The following is a 15,908-nucleotide window of genomic DNA, read 5'->3' as shown; positions in this document are numbered from 1 at the left end:
CTACACGGCAGGACCTGGTCAATGACCTGAAGAGAGCAGGGACCACAGTCTCAAAGAAAACCATTAGTAACACTACGCCGTCATAAATTAAAATCCTGCAGCGCACGCAAGGTCCCCCTGCTTAAGCCAGTGCATGTCCAGGCCTGTCTGAAGTTTGCCAATGACCATCTGGATGATCCAGAGGAGGAATGGGAGAAGGTCATGTGGTCTGATGAGACAAAAATAGAGCTTTTTGGTCTAACTCCACTCGCCGTGTTTGGAGGAAGAAGAAGTACAACCCCAAGAACACCATCCCAACCGTGAAGCATGGAGGTGGAAACATCATTCTTTGGGGATGCTTTTCTGCAAAGGGGACAGGACGACTGCACCGTATTGAGGGGAGGATGGATGGGGCCATGTATCGCGAGATCTTGGCCAACAACCTCCTTCCCTCAGTAAGAGCATTGAAGATGGGTCGTGGCTGGGTCTTCCAGCATGACAACGACACGAAGCACACAGCCGTGGCAACTAAGGAGTGGCTCCGTAAGAAGCATCTCAAGGTCCTGGAGTGGCCTAGCCAGTCTCCAGACCTGAACCCAATAGAAAATCTTTGGAGGGAGCTGAAAGTCCGTATTGCCCAGCGACAGCCCCGAAACCTGAAGGATCTGGAGAAGATCTGTAGGGAGGAGTGGGCCAAAATCCCTGCTGCAGTGTGTGCAAACCTAGTCAAGAACTACAGGAAACGTATGATCTCTGTAATTGCAAACAAAGGTTTCTGTACCAAATATTAAGTTCTGCTTTTCTGATGTATCAAATACTTATGTCATGCAATAAAATGCAAATTAATTACTTAAAAATCATACAATGTGATTTTCTGGATTTTTGTTTTAGATTCCGTCTCTCATAGTTGAAGTGTACCTATGATAAAAATTACAGACCTCTACATGCTTTGTAAGTAGGAAAACCTGCAAAATCGGCAGTGTATCAAATACTTGTTCTCCCCACTGTATGTGAGTGTGCGTGCGTGTGTTCATAATATTTTGAATTGTGATTATCCACTTCTTTATGGTCCTGGGATTGGTTGTGTTTTTGTGATTCTTTAGCATTTGTTGTGATCAACTTAACTAAGGTTATTGACAATGTAGCCGCTTCTTTTATGTTCTGACTCTTTACGATCTAATCTTCCGGCAGGTAGCCTAGTGGTTAGAGTGTTGGGCCAGTAACCGAAAGGTTGCTAGATCAAATCCCTGAGCTGACAAGGTAAAAATATGCTGTTCTGCCCCTGAACAGGGCAGCTAACCCACTGTTCCTAGGCTGTCATTGTAAATAAGAATTTGTTCTTAACTGACTTGCCTGGTTAAATAAAGGTTAAATAAGAAAACATGAAATTCCTGTGAACAGACCAATCACATATGGGGTTTGGGTTGTTGAATCCCTCCACCCTCCATCCTGTGACTAAGATTTCCAGTATCCAGGCACCCCAGGGAAGCCCCTAACTCCTTTTCACCTAAACCCACAGATTTCTGGGAAGCAATCCCTTTAGTGATAAATAACTGTGTGTGTGTGTGTGCGTGTGTGTGCGTGCATGTGAGTATGTGTGTGTGTAAGGGTGTTGAATGGTGCTTTAGTTTTGACCCATAAAAGGGACCCCTTTTTCATTTCCTCGTGAAGAGGGCTCCCCATGTGAGGGGTGGGCATGGCTGCAGAAGTGCTAATTACCACATAGGCTAGTAGAGCCATAGAGGAGCCACTGAGGTCTTACTTAATTGGAAGGCAGAGAAGAGAGGGAAGAGAAGGAAGATTGTGGAGGAGAAGGGGGGACATGCTATGCAGCCAGCAGGATTCATATACTTTAGTGCTGTCAGGTCTTCTGGCGCATGGGGTCTGTGATCAAATTTGGCCCCATTTGCAACCAATTTGGAATTGTGTACTTTTAGACCCGAATATCCCATCTCCCCATATCAGAACCTACACTTCCCAGTCTTAATTCTCAGTCTTAGATGGGAGGTTAATGGTAGAGAAACTGAGAAATTATCAACTGCCTGGCTGCCCAGCCTGTTAATAGTGTGTTGCTTCATAGCCCCATTGATAACCAGTGTGCCAGTGGTTCTTCAACTACACCAGCCAGTCTTTTGGAACAGGGGGTACGTGTGGTTGGGGCCATGGTGTGAAATGGAAAGGGACAGCGGGTTTGGTGAAACGATTCAATTATTTCTAAGAGGATTTGGAGCTAGCTGAAAACCAGGATCAGGTGTTGTGGGTTTAGAACAGTGGCACTGGCATACCGGGGTATCACCCATGCCAGACCCACTCAGGGAGAAGAAGGAGGGCCGGCTCACTTGCTCTTTGTTAAACAGCTGAAGACACTGCTGCTCTCTTATGGGACCAACCAAACCCTTATTCTGGAGTATTGCTACTACTTTGAAAGCTTGATATTGTCTGCCTACAGTATCAATCTCTCTGTCAGTTGCAGATGTCCGTGCATTTCTGTCATTGCCTGCAGGTTCAGATCTTTGGCACAGAGAAGCTAAAGTATGGGAGGTCCTAATATGTGAGACTAGTATAATTTAGGACAGACAGGGATGGAGTAGTCACAGGGTTAAATAACTTGACCCCATGGGAGTGACGCTATTGAATTCACTTTTCCTTCGCAGCCAGGGCATTTTCAGTCCCCTTTGTGATTCATGTTATCACCTCTTTCCCATTTACTCCTTGTCCCTCACTGTTTTCAACGTGGCAAGTAACACTGTCATAAACAAAAATTCACTCCTGGGAAAATAAGCCTAAGCAAGGTTAAATCTTGCATGAAGACATGCAATATCGGTATGACAATATCTTGGCATCAGTGTAAAACATGTTACGTTTACACGACAGAAAGACGGTGTATCGGTAATCAGCTAATCTTGGCACAGTGAAACGGGAGGGACATGTGATTTCATGTCCCCTTCTGTCTTTGCACAGAAATAGTCAATATTTCGCTCCCTATTCCATCTGCCATGCATTTTCTCCTCTGACTAATCATTCTAGACATGGACTCCATTGAAAGACTGTGTAGATTATGGAAGAGGGAGACCGAGAGTGTGTGAGAGAGTGAGAGAGAGCGAGAATATTGGAGGAGGGAGAGAGAAAGTGAAGGAGAGAGAGAGAGACAGACAGACAGACAGACAGACAGACAGACAGACAGACAGACAGACAGACAGACAGACAGACAGACAGACAGACAGACAGACAGACAGACAGACAGACAGACAGACAGACAGACAGACAGACAGACAGACAGACAGACAGACAGACAGACAGACAGACAGACAGACAGACAGACAGAGATGTTAAATTAGGTTGTTCAGGGCTTCAGGGAATAAACACCTCTTTGAAGGGGGTGACCTAAAATGCACCTGTCCTCCAGGGCTTCCAGTGCACCTGCTGCCCTGCACCTGTCCACTTACTCACAGCTAGTAATAATCCCAGCGCTGATCCCGGGGGAGATCACTACACACATCATCTCCAGGTGTTCACATGAGTGTGTGATTAGCTGGTTTCATTCAACTGGGGTGTTGGTTTCCCTAGTCTTAGTCTCCATGTAGTAGATAGGATAGGAAATAAAGCAATTAGGTTACATAGTGTTAATGTAAAAAGACACATCACATGTAGATGCTATTGTATATTTGAGATGTAGTTAGATGCAAATGTAGTTTGATAAATGACATCCACAGGGTTCTATTATAGCTTTCCCAGGAGTCAGAGAGGTCTATTTTGCCCACATCCAATTTTCTCAGTTTCGTCTTCATTTACGTTTTTGGATTTTTCATTGGAGTTGTAAGGGTCTAGAAGTGATTTGAAAAAAAGTAATCAGAGATCTTTTACAGTAATTAGTTGTCTTTGTTTCTGCTGTGGAGGCTGCTGCACTCACTCTGAATGGAGATGGGGGTTGGGTGTGGGTGGGCGATGGTCCCTCCTTTTGTGGCCTTGCGTTGCTCGACCCTGCCGGCGCTCTGTGAGCTAGAGACAGAGAGAAGGGGCTGGAGGCAGCTGGAGGCATGTGAATGTTTCGAGGAGGGCGGCCCGGGGCTCTTCAGAAAGCTTTTTTCTCACTCTCTCTTTTTCCACCAGAAGCAGCATGGAGTTTCAGAGCCAAAATAAAACCTTCTAGGGGAGGGGCTATCAAAGGAGGGGAATTGAGGGAGGGAAAGCGAAATGGAGCAAGGTAAAGGGAAGCACTTCGCTGTCTAACTGTCTGGTACAGGAGCACAAGCGGTGTAGATTGTGCCACTGGTCTACGGTCATATCGAGCTACCAGAGTGTGACCTCAACGTGAGAACTATTCCTGGCTGGGAACTGAGGGAATCTAGTTGAGCCGTTGGGACTACATTGTCTTGATCCGGGTGCACCATCATCCTATTGGTGGTGTGAACAAGGAAGGAATTCCTCTATCGGAGCTCCAACAACAAAGGAGAAAAGGAGAGGAGCGGAGCCGGTGGGAGGGAAGAAGGGTGGTGCTGTGAGAGGGGAGAGGAGGACATTGTTTGCCTGTGGCTGTGGGCAACGGAAAGCATGGGTTATCAGGCCTTGTGTGTTTTTGTTTAGAAAGTGTGTTTTGATATGCGGATGTCTGAGTGAGTTGTGAGTGTATGTGTGTGAGAGAATATGCATGTGTGTGAGGAGACTTCTTGGGAGGGGAGGGAGGGCATTTAAAGGATGCTCTAACAAGGCAGGATTTCTTTCTCTCCTTTTTGAACGGTGACTGAGGACTAGCTGAATTCCTTTGCTCTAGCCGTTGTGCTCGTCTCTGCTCCAGGGTAAGTGTGCGTCACCTAAATCTCAAACCGCCAAAACTGGCACCAGGCCTGGATTGGCTTATAGGAAAAGTTCAGTAGGAGTTTACTCTTCTGTGATTGCAGCTTGGAAGCGCATGTGATGATGCAAAGTGGCTATGGCCATTGGTTCACTGGTCCACATTGGCTCAAAGGGACAGTTCCGAGTCTGAACAGTGAATATGATCCTAGAAGTATGTTTTTATTTTTACACCCCACGTAGGAAATATGTATTTTTGATTGTTTCATACAGTTGTAAGTATAATGTCTTCACGATAATGGTAATGTGCAGTAATAATGTGCAAAATAGAATATTCTAATTTACAGATTTGATTCAGGAAGAAAGTAGTGAGTTTGATATGTGAAATTGGGAAAGTTGTATGCACCATTGCTACATTTTGTCAGGATCAGAATGATAAAAATAGCATTGTGGTGTTAGAACCAACATGTGCTGTTTTAAATGCAATTCACCAAAATATCAAACAATTTCACCATTGGATGCAACCATCACATAATGTCTTACCATAGCCAATTTGCATCTTGGGTTTAATTTATTCGAGATGTAATATTATTTCCTAGATGCAATGTGAGGTGTTTAAATCAACAAAACAGTTTGATGCAATCGTTTGTGGCATTCTTTGTTCTGTTTTAGTCATGAACGGATTACCTTTTTTTTAATATCTGTCATAAGAAATCTCACTGGTGAATGCACAGCTGTCAGCTTTAATTAGAAGACCACTATCTTGATTACCACATAGAGGCCCTCCATGAATTGCGACTGGCCTATCTTTGTGGGGCTCTAAGATTGTAATTCATGATTATTATTATTATTATTCTCTGGTCTGGTTTGCCCATCATTGGATGCATTTTTTGGGTTTGGATACACGCTGAAATAATTGTGCCAAAACGCCAGACTCTCTTTTGTGTGTGAGTGTATGTTGGTGTAGGTGTGGGATGGGACTCTGCTTCTCACAGACACTCACCGAAACAGAAACTCACACACATTCAAACTGTCTAGTGTCTTTATCAGTGATCCATAGATTTCAATTTGTAATGATTGAGTTAATAGCATCAGACATTTCACTGCCCTTTCAGGTCTCATTGCATGTTCCATATGTTGCAGAGTAGCCCTTTATTGTGACTCAATTTGATTCATCGGGAAATGGGTCTGCAGGGATGGATCATACATCAGTCTTGAGAGCACACAAAGGGCAGAGTCTAAATCAAGGGTCATTTCTCGGGGAGGTGAAGTGGTGGAATGGACCGGGTCATCTGAGATATGGGTTAAGTCAAATGGTTGTCTGGCTTCAGCTTCAGCGCAGAACTAGCTACTGTGCACATTCGTATCATATAGCAACATAGTCTTATTAAAATATGTCAAAACAGTATCATTGAACCATTGGTTAGCCTGTTGTAGAATGATTGCTTGGGTTGTTTGAATTCTTAGTTAAATTGCAGTATGGCCTTGCAGATTATTTTACATTTTGATGGACCTGAAAGATGAGCTCTCAGAATGACCCAATTACCTCATACAGTAGAGTTCAAATACATAACTGATAGTTTGGTCATTATAATAGTTAAACAAATAGCTACCTGGACTATCTGCATTGATCCCTTTTTGCACTACATTTTGACTCTTCACATATGCTGCTGCTGCTGTTTATTATCTATCCTGTTGCTTAGTCACTTTACCCATACCTATATGTACATGTCTACCTCAATTACCTCGTACCCCTGCAAATCGACTCGGTACTAGTACTTTGTGTATATGGCAAGGTTATCGTTACTCATTGTGCATTTATTCCTTGTGCTATTATTTTCAATTTTTCTCTCTGCGTTGTTGGGAAGGACCGTAAAGAAAGTAGAGTTAGATTCTATTTTATTAGATTGATGCGGTAATTAGCAACCTCAGTGTTTGTTTTCAGATGGCGTTTCACTGTTAATGTAGTAAATGTGTCAGTAGGATAACACACAGCATCATCACGCTACATACGGTATGTCTCATAGGAATAGTTTACAATAGCACACTCATGTAGCCTGGAATCCAAGCTGATATGCTCTGTTTCCATTGTCTTCCATTTTGAAGTGAAACAGTGGGGAAACGGGACATATCAGTTTGAATTCCAGGCTACACATTTTTTATTTAACTCGGCACGTCAGTTAAGAAAACAATGGCGGCCTACCCCAGCCAAATCCTTACTCGGATGACGCTGGGCCAATTGTGCACCGCCCTATCACTCCCAATCACAGCCGGTTGTGATACAGCTTTGGAATCGAACCAGGGTCTGTAGTAACACCTTTTGCACTGAGATGCAGTGCCTTAGACCGCTGCGCCACATGGGAGCGCATCAGGTGCAATAGCCAGTCAGACATGGCACACCCTTTGCCTTGGTTTGTTAACCTACTGAACATGGACACAGCCGCCTGGCCGCAGATACTCTCTGGTTCTCCTCTGGGGAATATGAGGCTGTGATTAAGGCTAACAGGGTAATCATTGATCTTGAGCTGGGGCTTTGTCTGTGAGCCACTCTCCTCTCTGATTCCCCCTGGGTTCCATGCAATGGCCTACATCATCTGCGTTGCAGACATGTGCATAATACGACTGTAATTACTCAAATGCACATGGAGAGGTCTAATCAAAATGTTCATTTCAGCTACAGCCTTATTATATAATAGAAGACAGATACATCCTGGTATTTAATATGGATCATGGCTGTGAAACAGAATGAACTGAATATAATTATGAATAGAATAGAATTACAGTATGACATGAAATTGCTGACAGAGACACAATGAGGTTGTATTCTACTACAAGCAAAGCAAGCTGTTTTATCTCCAGGAAAGAGAACAGCCGAATCTAGTCATTCAGCTAATTGTTTCGAGCTCCTAACCTGTCAATACTGAATATTCATTGTAACCAAAAAACAAAGAGCGGATACAGCCAGCAAGACGGCACTGTAAAATTTGGCGTCATCTGGTCCAGCGAACCAGAAAACAGACAACCCTCTTGGCAGGTTTTTTGGAGCGAACTTCCCCAATTTATCTGACCTGACCAGCCGAGACCAGTTGCGACCAGCCGTGACCTGGAATGACCTGTTGTCGATCCACAGGCACTAATCCACTCTGACCTCAGAGGAAGCAGTAACAGCAGAGTATAGCAGAGCCCCTCCCTGGTAGCCCCTGATGGGCCCACCTCAGCCCCTATAGGCCAGGATAATGACACTCTTCTTTGAACCCTCTGTCATTACAATGACCATACTGTGGAGAAGTAACAGACAGTCTGAAACCGTCCCTAGTCATGGATAAAACTCATGGCAGTTATGTTGGAATTAGTCAATGAACTCTTGGAAAAGGATGCATTGTAAGCCATGAAAATATGTTTATTACTTGAAAATGTTAGCTTTACAGTCCAAATTGTTGGGATGATGTGATTTGTTAGTGATCAGCCACAGCAGCAATCATGCTCCTATTATCATTCACAATACTGTTTACAATACTTCTTGAGCCAAGTGTCTCTGCAGTTATGTCAGGTCATCACAAGCAGATCAGAAAGCGGAACGGTGTCCTGTGTCGTCATAGACATCTTTTATCTGTGATTCCCCGACTACGCATCACTGCCCTCACCCATCACTGCCCTCAACCGTCACGCCCCCCCCCCTCCTCCCCCAGCCCAGCCACCCCTACTTCCTCCACTCCCTCCTCAGCACACAAAAAAAGAGGGGGCGTTTTTATGCATGTCATATTTGATTATGGACTAAATAGTGTCCCCAGGGCCGGGCCGGGCTCGGAGAGGGCTAGAGCTGGCAGGGGAGAACTGGTCCTGCCTGCCAGAGCTCAACAGTGGGTTCCTAACAGTGGGTATCCTTCAACATTCTGCTTTCAGTGGACAGGCCTGTCACACACATTTCAATAGCCAGAACGTTTTAGCTGGTGTCTGTTGCAGGCCATCCAAGACCAAGAGAGCCCAGATCAGTGCATGTGGTCCAAGGATGACAAAGAACCAGCCTTGTCTGCACAGTAAGCCAGCCAGGAGTCCCTGGCTCTGCTGTGCTTCAGTTGATTTTACTGTACTACTCCCTCTCTCTCAACAAATGGGCTGTGACGGCGCGTGGTTAGAGATGGAGTGAATAGGTAGTTAACCTCTCATGGATATGTTTCTGCAGTTGTAGTGGTTTCCACCATATTTCAGTTAGTGATTACCTTCACAAGTCATGCACATTGCAAATAATATGATATTTAGAATTATCCAAAGTAGGTCCAATAACATCAACAAAACATTTCATATAAATCAAACTGTTTTGGGGGGGGTCAAAGAGGAATGATTTTACACTTGGATGCTCACCCCAAGCCCCCTTGTCTCACTCTAGGCATCTGAAGGATCTCCTGCATGCATGGCAGAGGGGCCCACTCTCGCCTATTACCTCACTATCTCCTGGGCTGAAGGATTATGGGTAATCTGATCAGCCGACCCAGCTGCCTGGGCCAGAAGTCCAAGCAGGTGAGGTCCGACGAGGACTTCCTGAAGGAGTGCTTCCAGCGACGCCGCGAATGGCAAGCTCCGCCCCTGACGCACCATGGGGAGGCCAGGCGGGAGGAGGTGGTCAGAGAGAGGGAGGAGGAGGAGGAGAGGGTGACAGACAGGACAAAGGAGGATGAGGTGGAGGATGAGGTGTCTCACGGCACCACCCCTCCCTCGGACAAACCCCTCAGGACCAACCCCTCCCCCGCCACCACGGTCACCACCATCAGTACTCTGGATGATGCCTGGCACGGCACCCCCTCCCCTATCAAGACATCCAGGAACAGCACCCTGACCAGGAAGGCCGTGGTCCAAGAGATCCCCTATGGGAGATCCCCTCTAGCCCAGCCTGGCTCAGTCCCAGGCTCAGCGGAGAGGAGGGCCAGCTTCCAGAGGAGAGACTCCAGAGAAGGAAGCCTCCAGAGGAGAGACTCTAGAGAGGGAAGCCTCCAGAGGAGAGACTCGAGAGAGGGCAGCCCCTGGTCCTGGAAGACCTTGGCCTCCCACGAGGTCACGGAGGTGACGGAAGTGACGGAGACAGTTGTGACAGAAATTGTGGAGGTGACGGAGTACCCTTCTGGAGAGAAGGGCGGAGATCCCATAGTCACCAGGACTGTTAGGATTCTGACTGGAGCAGCTGAGGAACTCGCTGAGGTCAATATAACGTCAACAGCCAACAGCCTCTCTAAAGTGTCTTATTATTCACTACAGTAGACTAGGATTTGACTCCTTTTTTCCCCCCCTTTCCATTCCATTCTTTCATTGAACGTCTGAAATTCAACTTATCATCTTTACCGCTCTGCAATTTCCTTAACATCTCTTCAGCAGCATGTGCTACAGAACGTGTTATGTTTTTGACCGGTGCTCTTTTTCAGAAAAGTAGTTTGTGCAGTGTGTTGACTTTTATATTTCTATCCCAGCTGCATAGCGACGGACATTCTAGTTCAGACCAAGATTCCAGCTTGGACCGTTGGAGGGTAAGATATCCAGTGCATTGCTCTGTTTTTTATGTGATTTACTATTTAGCATTATCTCAATCGCCTCTGCACAGTATGAAGGTAACACTGATATTACAGCATGGTTCCATGGTGTCCGTGGTTTCATATTGTATAGTTACCATAAACAGTGTTAATGCTGTGTCATGCTCTCTTTTCCCCCAGGGACTGAGATCTGCCTTGAGTCTGAGAGATGATTTTGCGGATTCGGAAACGTTCCATCAATCCCTGGAAGCACTGTTGACCTGGGTCTGTGAGATAGAGGAGCTGACAGCCAATCAGAAGCCTCCATCTTCAGAGGTCAAAGTGGTGAAAGCACAGCTACAAGAGCAGAAGGTACAGTACCAGTCAAAAGTTTGGACACACCTACTTTTCTTTATTTGTAAAATTTTCTACATTGTATAATAATAGTGAAGACATCAACACTATGAAATAACACATATGAAACCATGTACATTAGTAACCAAAAAAGTGTTAAACAAATCAAAACATATTTTGTATTTGAGATTCTTCCAAGTAGCCACCCTTTGCCTTGATGACAGCTTTTCACACTCTTGGCATTCTCTCAACCAGCTTCATGAGGTAGACCTGGAATTCATTTCAATTAACACGTGTGCCTTGTTAAAAGTTAATTTGTGGAATTTCTTTCCTTAATGCGTTTGAGCCAATCAGTTGTGTTGTGACAAGGTAGGGGTGGTATACAGAAGATAGCCCTATTTGGTAAAAGACCAAGTCCATATTATGGCAAGAACAGCTCAAAGCAAAGATAGATGACAGTCCGTCATTACTTTAAGACATGAAGGTCCGTCAATCCGGAAAATTTCAAGAACTTTGAAAGTTTCTTCAAGTGCAGTCGCAAAAACCATCAAGCGCTATGATGAAACTGGCTCTCATGAGCACCGTCACAGGAAAGGAAGACCCAGAGTTACCTTTGCTGCAGAGGATAAGTTCATTAGAGTTAACTGCAACTCAGATTGCAGCCCAAACTAATACTTCACAGAATTCAAATTCAAACAGACACATGTCAACATCAACTGTTCAGAGTAGACTGCATGAATCAGGCCTTCATGGTCAAATTTGTGAAAAGAAACCACTACAAAAGGACACCAATAATAAGAAGAGACTTGCTTGGGCCAAGAAACATGAGTAATGGACATTAGACCGTTGGAAATCTGTCCTTTGGTCTGATGAGTCCAAATTAGAGATTTTTGTTTCTAACCGCTGTGTCTTTGTGAGATGCAGAGTAGGTGAACGGATGATCTCCGCATGTGTGGTTCCCACCGTGAAGCATGGAGGAGGAGGTGTGATGGTGTGGGGGTGCTTTGCTGGTGACACTGTCTGTGATTTATTTAGAATTCAAGGCACACTTAACCAACATGGCTACCACAGCATTCTGCGGCGAAACACCATCCCATCTGGTTTGCGCTTAGTGGGACTATCATTTGTTTTTCAAAAGGACAATGACCCAACACACCTCCAGGCTGTGTAAGGGCTATTTGACCAAGGAGAGTGACGGAGTGCTGCATCAGATGACCTGGCCTCCACAATCACCCGACCTCAACCCAATTGAGATGGTTTGGGATGAGCTGGACCGCAGAGTGAAGGAAAAGCAACCAACAAGTGCTCAGCATATGTGGGAACTCCTTTAAGACTGTTGGAAAAGCATTCCTCATGAAGCTGGTTGAGAGAATACCAAGAGTGTGCAAAGCTGTCATCAAGGCAAAGGGTGGCTAGTATGAAGAATCAAAAATATATTTTGGTTTGTTTAACACCTTTTTGCTTACTACATGATTCCATATGTGTTATTTCATAGTTTTTATTCTACAATGTAGAAAATAGTAAAAATAAAGAAAAACCCTTGAATGAGTAAATGTGTACCAACTTTTGACTGGTACAGCAATTTACAACACGGTACACAAAATGTCTAAACTTACACAAAGCACCCACGGCTAAGTAACTATAATGTTTGATCAATTGCATGAGGATACTTTATCTATGTAAAATGGCGCTGAGATCATGGAAATAGTCAAATGCTCCCTTTATTATTTGAAATCCCTTGAATTCAGGGCTGAATAAGGAAGGCTCACTCTTACAATTCCTGGGGTGAATTTTTTTCTCCAGCAATTTACCTTTCATTGTGAACCAGCTCCCATTGTGAGTACAGTGGGTGAGGTGAAACCTGCCTGGCTCCTCACAATGCAAGCCTAACACTTGAGATGGGGCTTTCACTGCACTCACACAAAGGAAGGAGAGACAAGAATAAGGCACATGTACCCAAATGTAAATTCTCAGGACTAGCAAGTAGCAATGACTCTCTGAAGCTAAGACCGGAGTCGTCTGAGCTGTAGTTGTCCTAATCTATTTGAGGTATTCTCTGGCTTTACACTTCACTTCTCAATATTTGTAGCCTATTTTCAAGCATTTGTAAGATTACACTGGATGTTCCAAAGTAGCTCATCCCCAATTTATCGCAGGTTTTGACTTTTTATCATTGTGAAAATATCCATGAGTTTCACCATCAGAAAGACAATGAGTAAGACTTGGCATTTTCCCTGGTCAGGTACTGTGGTCAGGTAAAACTCCTTGTCATAACAACAGTAAGGCAATGGCTGAGTATCCATTATCATCTTACAGCTCCTGCAGCGTCTCCTGGAGGACCGGAGGCATAGTATGGAGACCATGATGCTGGAGGGCCCTCATATGGCCGAGGCCTTCCCAGGGAAGGAGGGGGAGCAGGCCAGGGTCCAGCTCTCCACACTCAGACGCAAATGGGAGGCCTTACTGGTAGATGCAGTGAACAGGTCAGCTGATTGAACTGTGGTGCTGTCCCTTCATGTTATGCTATGCTATGGTATGCTATGTCATGTTGTGTTGTGTTTTGCTTTGCTTTGCTTTGCAATGCTATGCTATGCTATGCAATCATGCTGTTGGCAGAGTGGGCTGAGCTGTAATGTAATGGGTGTTGTGTATTGGGGTTGACAGGCGGGGCAGTCTGGAGCTCATCCTGCCCAGGGCCAAGCTCTTCCAGGAGAGGGTGGACAGCCTGCAGCAATGGCTCATCTCTGTGGAGCAGGACCTGGCCGAGCTACGCAATGCTGAGAGGGAAATGCTACACCTCCCCGAGGGTACGGAGAAAGCCAAGGTAGGATATCATCTATGTATACGTTTCTTCTGTATGCAAGCCTACCGTGCCTTGCAAAAGTATTCACCCACTTGGCATTTTTCCTATTTTGTTGCATTACAACCTGTAATTTAAATTCATTTTTATTTGTTTTTCATGTAATAGACATACACAACATAGTCCAAATTGGTGAAGTGAAATTTAAAAAATTACTTATTATTATTACTTCTTTTACATGCATATGTATTCACCCCCTTTGCTATGAAGCCCCTAAATAAGATCTGGTGCAACCAATTACCTTCAAAAGTCACATAATTAATTAAATAAAGTCCACCTGTGTCCAGTCTGAGTGTCACATGATCTGTCACATGATCTCAGTATATATACACCTGTTCTGAAAGGCCCCAGAGTCTGCAACACTACTAAGCAAGGGGCACCACCAAGCAAGCGGCACCATGAAGACCAAGGAGCTCTCCAAACAGGTCAGGACAAAGTTGTGTAAAAGTACTGATCAGGGTTGGGTTATAAACTCATGGACCAGGCAAGGAGGGCATTAATCAGAGAGGCAAAAAAGAGACCAAAGATAACCCTGAAGGAGCTGCAAAGCTCCACAGCGGAAATTGGAGTATCTGTCCATAGGACCACTTTAAGCCGTACACTCCACAGAGCTGGGCTTTACGGAAGAGTGGCCATTGCTTAAAGAAAGAAATAAGCAAACACGTTTGGTGTTCGCCAAAAGGCATGTGGGAAACTCCCCAAACATATGAATGAATGTACTCTGGTCAGATGAGACTAAAATTGAGCTTTTTGCCCATCAAGGAAAACGCTATGTCTGGCACAAACCCAACACCTCTCATCACCCCGAGAACAGCATCCCCACAGTGAAGCATGGTGGTGGCAGCGTCATGCGGTGGGATGTTTTTCATCGGCATGGACTGGGAAACTGGTCAGAATTGAAAGAATGATTGATGGTGCTAAATACAGGGAAATTCTTGAGGCAAACCTGTTTCAGTCTTCCAGAGATTTGAGACTGGGATGGAGGTTCACCTTCCAGCAGAACAATGACCCTAAGCATACTGCTAAAGCAACACTTGAGTGGTTTAAGGGGAAACATTTAAAGGTCTTGGAATGGCCTAGTCAAAGCCCAGACCTCAATCCAATTGAGAATCTGTGGTATGACTTAAATATTTCTGTACACCAGCAGGAACCCATCCAACTTGAAGGAGGTGGAGCAGTTTTGCCTTGAATGGACAAAAATCCCAGTGGCTAGATGTGCAAAGCTTATAGAGACATATCCCAAAAGACTTGCAGCTGTAATTGCTACAAAGGTGGCTCTACAAAGTATTGAGTTTGGGGGAGTGAATAGTTATGCACACTCAAGTTTTCCGTTTTTTTGTCTTATTTCTTGTTTGTTTCGCAATAAAAAATATTTTGCATCTTCAAAGTGGAAGGCATGTTGTGTAAATCCAATGACACAAACCCCCCCAAAATCTATTTAATTCCAGGTTGTAAGGCAACAAAATAGGAAAAATACCAAGGGGGGGTGAATACTTTCGCAAGTGTTAGGATTTATGTTTATGCATAATAGCCTGTTAGCATATTGGTTGAAGAGGAATATTGTTTTGTTACACACATGCACGCACACCCCCCTCTGTATAGTGTGTGTAGGTGTAAGGAATGACCAACACAGGCCATAAAAGTTGTGGACAGTTTTGAGAGGGGAAGGGTGCAGCTCTCTAGACCAACCAAGAGTTTAGAATACTGGACAATACCATATTAAGAACTGTTTTAGTGTAGAATCGACAGACCCAAGACGGAGCTAATCTACCCAGCAACCAGAGGTGGACAAAGGAACGCGCAAAGGGGGGGCAGAGTCTAAACCAAGCCCAGCCTCTACTGTGATAGGCTAACAGACGCGTTGAAACGACGTCATCACGGTATAAGAACAGCTGTTTACGTAGTTCTCTGTTCATCCTGCGCGGTGAAACAGCGAACCCGTATATACGAAAATTGCATTTGCCATTCATTGTTTGCGGTAATTAAACATAATTAAAGAAAGTTAGCAGACCTTGCATTTTATTTATCCTGACAGCGGATGTGTTACACGCAGCGTTCACACAAGGCACTGTATACCCTGTGCCATATACTGCATGTTTATGTACCAGTGGAGGCTGGTGGGCGAAGAAATCATATTTTTGTAATACCCCTCAGGCTGTGGTGGAAGAGATCAAGGCGAAAAACGCTGACTTGGTGAAAATTCAACAGAGCGGTCATGATCTCAAGGAGATGATTTCAGGTAACATAAATGAATGTTGCAAAATCAATGTGTTTGTAAATATTTACCCTTACCAATACACAAAATCCATCAACAGATGACTTACATAGAGAAACAACATGAGTAGCGACATGTCACAGGTGGCTGTTGAGGGATAGAAAGACACATAATAATGGCCGGAGCGTATCAAATGGAATTACATCAAACA

General features: G+C 44.6%; 1 protein-coding gene across 1 annotated transcript in view; it reads left to right on the top strand.

The window, feature by feature from the left end:
- The window catches only part of LOC139572611 (plectin-like), a 143,180-nt gene that overhangs the window by 95,154 nt on the left and 32,118 nt on the right, over nt 1-15,908 (top strand). Inside the window, exons 36-41 of the mRNA XM_071395304.1 lie at nt 9,234-9,963; nt 10,230-10,286; nt 10,470-10,640; nt 12,939-13,105; nt 13,287-13,446; nt 15,637-15,721. Coding sequence (XP_071251405.1) covers nt 9,234-9,963; nt 10,230-10,286; nt 10,470-10,640; nt 12,939-13,105; nt 13,287-13,446; nt 15,637-15,721 — 1,370 coding nt within the window. The remainder of the gene's footprint in view (nt 1-9,233; nt 9,964-10,229; nt 10,287-10,469; nt 10,641-12,938; nt 13,106-13,286; nt 13,447-15,636; nt 15,722-15,908) is intronic.

The sequence above is a fragment of the Salvelinus alpinus genome, chromosome 4 (assembly GCF_045679555.1).
Source record: "Salvelinus alpinus chromosome 4, SLU_Salpinus.1, whole genome shotgun sequence".
In the NCBI taxonomy this organism is placed as follows: domain Eukaryota; kingdom Metazoa; phylum Chordata; class Actinopteri; order Salmoniformes; family Salmonidae; genus Salvelinus; species Salvelinus alpinus.
This window is presented reverse-complemented; position numbering and strand designations above follow the sequence as displayed.